This window comes from Sinocyclocheilus rhinocerous, unplaced genomic scaffold (genome assembly GCF_001515625.1).
Source record: "Sinocyclocheilus rhinocerous isolate Xijiao unplaced genomic scaffold, SAMN03320098_v1.1 scaffold697, whole genome shotgun sequence".
NCBI classification, from domain to species: domain Eukaryota; kingdom Metazoa; phylum Chordata; class Actinopteri; order Cypriniformes; family Cyprinidae; genus Sinocyclocheilus; species Sinocyclocheilus rhinocerous.
Window position 1 is genome coordinate 1,262,100 of NW_015664033.1, and position 6,159 is coordinate 1,268,258.

General features: G+C 40.0%; 1 protein-coding gene across 1 annotated transcript in view; it reads left to right on the forward strand.

Moving 5' to 3' along the window:
- The window catches only part of LOC107729485 (serine/threonine-protein kinase SMG1-like), a 43,252-nt gene that overhangs the window by 12,338 nt on the left and 24,755 nt on the right, over nucleotides 1-6,159 (forward strand). The window contains exons 16-24 of the mRNA XM_016540012.1: nucleotides 462-580; nucleotides 741-828; nucleotides 977-1,078; nucleotides 1,267-1,407; nucleotides 1,590-1,789; nucleotides 2,647-2,843; nucleotides 2,997-3,158; nucleotides 5,098-5,252; nucleotides 5,355-5,491. Of these exons, the coding sequence (XP_016395498.1) occupies nucleotides 462-580; nucleotides 741-828; nucleotides 977-1,078; nucleotides 1,267-1,407; nucleotides 1,590-1,789; nucleotides 2,647-2,843; nucleotides 2,997-3,158; nucleotides 5,098-5,252; nucleotides 5,355-5,491 (1,301 nt within the window). The remainder of the gene's footprint in view (nucleotides 1-461; nucleotides 581-740; nucleotides 829-976; nucleotides 1,079-1,266; nucleotides 1,408-1,589; nucleotides 1,790-2,646; nucleotides 2,844-2,996; nucleotides 3,159-5,097; nucleotides 5,253-5,354; nucleotides 5,492-6,159) is intronic.

The window sequence follows — 6,159 nt, forward strand, 5'->3', positions numbered from 1 at the left end:
AGAGTAATATCGCGTCCACATCGCAGGCTTTGCGATTAGGAAATCGCAACGTCTCAAATTGCGATTTCGATTCGATTTCGATTAATCGCACAGCCCTAGTGTGAACAAGCCGTGGCTGCAGAGTGTGAGCTGCTCCATCTCACGCAGCCTCAGAGGGAGTTCCGCAACAAGTCAACACTTAGCTGCCCGCAGGTTCGCCTGCCTATAAATCGGCCTAATTTGCAGCACAATCGGCCGATGCCGATTAATTTAAAAAATGCCAAAAATCGGCAGATTAATCGGCCGGCTGATCAATCGGTCGACCTCTAATTTCTAGTGTTTATTTTTTCCTCTGAATCCGAAAACCTTGCTTAAAGATTTAGATTATTTTTTTAATCACTGTTTTTTAGTGTGGTCTCAGCCTCCACTGTTAGTAATTCCCTTTGAATATTTATTTTGTCTTTTTTAACAACCTTTTTTAGGCGGCTGTTACTCACCTGGTCATTAGAGGTGTCTCTGATGATGAAGAAATCTGAAACCTACTCCCCTCTGTTCTCACTCCCATCCTTCCTCAAATTCTGCAAAGGCTTACTGGCAAATTGTGAGTTAATATCCCTGTTGTTATTTCTGGATTTTTAGTTCACAAAGGTGAAACAATGTTATAAAGAGAATCATTCTCCAGATCAACAAATAATGGGTTAGGATAATAAACTGGTGACCAAGTGAATGGACTTTTAACATGTCAGTTTTCCTCTATGTAGCCTTGAATGAAGACCCCACCATATGTCTGCAGGCATGTAACAGTCTTCAGGTTGTGTCATCTTCCTTGACCACAGAGCTTCTCCAGAGGTAATCACACATCCTCTGCTTGTTAGACGCTGTCTTACTGCAGGAACATTCATTAGTGCTGCAACTCTTCCTCCTGCTCTTGGGGGCGGAGGTAAAAAAAAAACATCTTGTTTGATCAGCACTGATTCTGTCTCCTTTCTCTGTGCAGGTGCGTGGACGTTTGCCGAGTTCAGCTGGTCCACTCAGCAGTCCGAGTCCGGCAGGCCTTTGGGAAATTGCTGAGATCTGTTCCCATGCACGTTGCATTGAGGTTTGCAAGACTCCTTTTCACCTGTCTTGAATTCACACAATAGAAACCAGAGGGGAGCAATAAAACCTACCTTGTAGTTTTACATTTGTGGGCTAATGGTTAGAGAGTCGGACTCGTAACCCAAAGGTTGCGAGTTCGAGTCTCGGGGTAGTTGATGTGATGGTAATTGTCGGCTTGTCTCCTAGCAGTGCCCGTGGTCACTCTGAGATTAAGGAGATTTCTCTGGCCATCCGCCGACACATGAGCAAAGTGCCTAGCAACACATTCCACCCACAGGACTTCTCTGACCTCATTGGGTTTATTCTGTATGGAACTGTCCACCGTGGGGGGTGAGTAGGTTTATTTCTTTATTCTCACCTTGGTGAGAACACATGGACACGTTTGTTCATTTGAATATATTTTATATTTGATCAAACCCTGTACTGTAGAAGATCTACAGCTGAAATAAAAGGGGTGCTGGGAGTCATTATCTTTGGATTTATTTATTAGATATTCATTGTTTCATACGCAGTAAGGAACCCTGGTTGGAGAGGCTGTACCACAGCTGTCAGAGGCTGGAGAAGAAAGACTCCGCTATGGTGCCCCGTGCCCTGCTGAAGACTGAGGTGGTGCTGTGGCAGTGGGCGGTTTGGGAGGCCGCTCAGTTCACTGTTCTCTCTAAACTCCGGACCCCTCTGGGACGAGCCCAGGATACTTTCCAGACCATAGAGGGTTAGCGAGCTATCCATTTAGGAATTTGACTAATCTCAAAAAATTCCAAGATTTATTAAAGGAATAGTTTGCCTAATTGAAGTTTGACACTATTCACTCCCCTTCATGTCTTTCAACATTTGTATAACTTTAATTTGTCATTCTAGATACTTGTGAATACATTTTGAAGATTGCTGGGGTGCATTTCCCAAAAGCATTGTTAGCCAACTATGGTTGCAAGCCTCGTTAAATTCTAATGGTAACGATGGAACTTGCGACCCTAGTTGCTTTTGGGAAATACACCCAGGTCTCTCCATTCCATGCAATTACATTTAATTTAATGAACAATCTTCCAAAAGGACCCTCATTTAAAATTATTAAAAATAATTAAAACTGGAACAATTATAGGTTATGAGTGCACAGCACATAATATATATGTGTGATTTGCCACCGTTCACTGTTTGTTTACAATACCGTTATTCCTGTGATTGCAAACCTGAATTTTCAATGGACACTCCTGGACTCCATGGACAGTCTTCAGTGTCACATCATCCTTCAGAAATCATTCTAGTATGCTGATTTAGTGCTCAAGAAACATTTCTTATCAATGTTGAAAAGAGTCGTGCTGCTTAATGTTTGTGTAAACATAAATTTTTTTTAGAATTCTTTGCTGAATAAAGAGTTTAAAAGAAACACTTTTTTGAAAGAAGTATTCAAGACATAAGACATCATAAATGTCTTAAGTGTCACTTTTAAAGAATTGAATGCATCCTTGCTGAATAAAAGTATTAATTTTACAACTTACTGATCCCAAACTTTTGAACGGTGTTGTGTGTCGTGCGTTTATGAATCAATATTTTATCCCTGTGCTGGTGAAGGTATGATCCGCAGCCTGGCGGCTCACAGTCTGAACACAGAGCAGGAGTTGAGTCAGTGGAGTGGAGGAGAGAGTGATGAGGGTCACCACACCAATCAGCTCCGCCTGGCTCTGCTTCTGCAGTTCCTGGAAAACCTGGAGAAACTCATGTACAATGCGTATGAAGGCTGTGCCAGCGCTCTCACTGCACCACCGAAGGTCTGTCCTCAGTATATACACAACTAGCCTTCACGTTATCACTATGAAATGCTAGCTTTATCCTTCCAAGTACTTTTAATGGGGGTACAATTGACATTCCATGTTTTCATCTTCAGCTTTATTTTTTTAATTCTTCTTTGCTCCTTTATTTAGGGCATCAGAACATTTTTCTATACAAACAGACAGACGTGCCAGGACTGGCTAACCAGAATTCGTTTGGCACTGATGAGGGTGGGCCTCCTCTCGGGTCAGCCAGCAGTCACGGTCCGTCATGGCTTTGACCTGCTCACTGAGATCAAGAACAGTAGTGCACAGGTAAGACTTGAAGCAGTGTTGTTCAAAAGAGGCTCCAACAAATAATTTTGTGAAAACATGGAAAATAAAGTCTTAAAGTGCCCCTATTATGGGTAATGAAAGGTTCATATTTTGGTTTTGGGAGTCCCCAACAACAGGTTGACATGCATGCAAGGTCAAAAAACGCTTTCATTGTCTTATAATATGCATTTATTTTTACCTTACTTGCTCAACGGCTCCCCAAAGATTCCTTTAACGATTCATTTTTCCAAACCCCTCCTTTGTGTGATGCTAATCTGCGGTGATTGGTCCGATTGGTCTCATTTTCATTTCATCATGCCTGTAATGCCTGATAACGCAGCCTTTGTGAGCAGTGCTGCTTTGTGTACACAGGGTGTCCGCGGGTCCTTAAAAAGTCTTAAAATGTCTTAAATAACGTTTTCCTAATATAAGGCCTTAAAAAGTCTTAAAATGTCTTAAATTCAGATTCGATGGGTCTTAATTATTTTTGGTCTCATTACCGCTAAAACGGTCTGACGGACCTAATGACTTTACAATCATTGGACAGACCGAAGATGTTTTCTTCCCCGCGGTAAGTTACTGTGTCATCAGAGAGAATCGCAGTAAGTTAGCAGAATACAGAATACAAGCTCGCGCTGAGGCTCACTCTGTTGTTTGTCTCGAGACTTCAGAACAAATGAGCGTGACCGCACACATAAACTCAGAAGAAACACACTGAGGTAAAAATTCAAAATGTTTAGTTTATTCATAACATGATATAGTTAAATAACACCATGACAAGTGAGCTATTTTACTCAATATTCTCACGACGCAAAAAAAAATTCAAAACACCTACAGAGTGCACGCATTACGTGAAGTCTAGTGCGCGTGCGCATTTACAGTGCGCTCTTTCACTGCATGATTCAGTCTATTAAAATACATTCAGAATGATCACAAATTCAAGACATGGGGGCAGAAAATGTGTATATTTATACCACTTCATCATACATCGCAAAAGGTTAAAAATAGGCCTTTGTAAAGGTAAATATGCAGATTTAAAGCTGATGAAAACACTGATGAAAATATTGCTTCAGAATAAATTGTTTACTCCACCAAAAATCTCAGTGATGCAGTTATTTTGTGGGGATATTTTGTATGGAATATTGTCTGCTGACATGAAAAGTTCACTGTATATCATAGTAATAAATACCATTTATTACAGCATTGATATTTAGTTTTCTTAATTTATACACATTAAATATTACATATATGTATGTAATAAAATGTGTATTTCCATTACAGGTTTAGGTCTTAAATTTCATATAAGGTGGTATTAAAAAGGTCTTAAAAAGTCTTAAATTTAACTTGTTCAAGTCTGCAGAAACCCTGGTACAGCTTTACCGGGAAAACCGCTATTTTTACCGCTCCAAAAGCGGCACCTAGTGGCAAAGAATGAATTTGCATTTTCATTCAGACCATCACGAAAAGACCAACAAGTGGGCGGGCAATATGCAAATATTTCACGTTGATGTCAACATGAAACGGCTTGGGATTTGTTTTAAAAAACACTGGTTTCAATGATTCAAAGTCGCCTCTTCTTTTGAGAGACAATAACTTTATACACGGTGCACTTTCAGATTTAAAACTTTGCAGGATGTTTTCATTCCCTTAGAGCTGTGTTACACTGTGTGAAAGGTAATTTTAAGTGCTCCCTGGCACTTAAGTTGGATTCTAAATGTTCCATTGTCATTGACACATTTAATTTTTTGCAATACATTTTAAATTTCACAAATAAATGATTACTGAAATAGGTTGAAGGATTGGAACTATTACTCCATTATCTTCCCAACATTGCTCCTTTTTGAGATGTCCGTTATTGTATGGCACTGGCTCTACACTATTAGGATTTAATATCCGAAAGCCTTATTTCATTGTTTTTGCTCTGTGCTTTGCCCTGTAGGGGCCAGAAATGGAGGTGCCAATCACCATGTTAGTGGAGGCGTTGTGTGAGCTGCGATGCCCTGAAGCCATACAAGGTCTGGCAGCCTGGAGTCTGGCCAACAGTGGCAAGAGCCTGGGCTGGCTGGGATCAGTGGCGCTGCAGGCTGAGGGAAAGTAAGTGTTTTGTGTTCTGAAAATAATTAACCTACTTTACACCATGCAAATTTGTCTAGTCGCTCTGTTCTCATAAAATGTTGATGTTGCATTGTTCCCAAGGTTTGAGAAGGCAGCGTTAGAGTACCAAGAGCAGCTGTGTGCCGTCACAGGAATGGACTGCTCCATTAAAGGCTTTGATTGCTCCCTGTTAAAACTCACTGGCTCCAACACCTCCAGCCCAAAACACACCAGCAGTGGTGAGTATTTTGCCGTAAATGTCTCGCATGAGAAAGATAATGCAGGATAATCCTGAATAGGGTTGAGGTAAAAAAAAATCGATTCATATATGAATCCCAATTCATATATCTTCGGATTCAAATTGAACCACTGCGCATCTCAAAGCAACAGACAGTGATGTTTCATTACTGAATGAATTAGGATTTGAATGAATCGTATGAGTGAATGATTCAATTAATCATTCATAAAGACAATAGTGTCTGGCTTTGTTTCTGAATTTTTTAACAAATGAATGAAGAGGACTTGCCACCACCTATTGGCAGTTCTAGTTTCATATATCATGTGTTGGTTAGTTTCATTGTTGTCATTTTGTATTTCGATATTAGTTTTATTTTTTTAAACTTTACTCTCATAGTAGTATTTATGAAATTGCAGTGTTGGTGTGTTGTTCACATCTGAGCTGCATTAAAAAGTCTGTAAATAAACACTAGATGCAGCTTGTGTTCCACCTCTGCAGTGCAAAGATGGTTTTTGTTGATACTGATTCAGTTTGTTGGTAACAGCTCTATAGTGTCTCGTTATTCAAATGTAAGTATGGACAAAAAAGTGAGATTCCAAAGGATTCCCATCCCTAGCCTTTAATGATATCAGAGGTTATTGTCCCCTGATCTTTTTTTTTTTTTTTTTT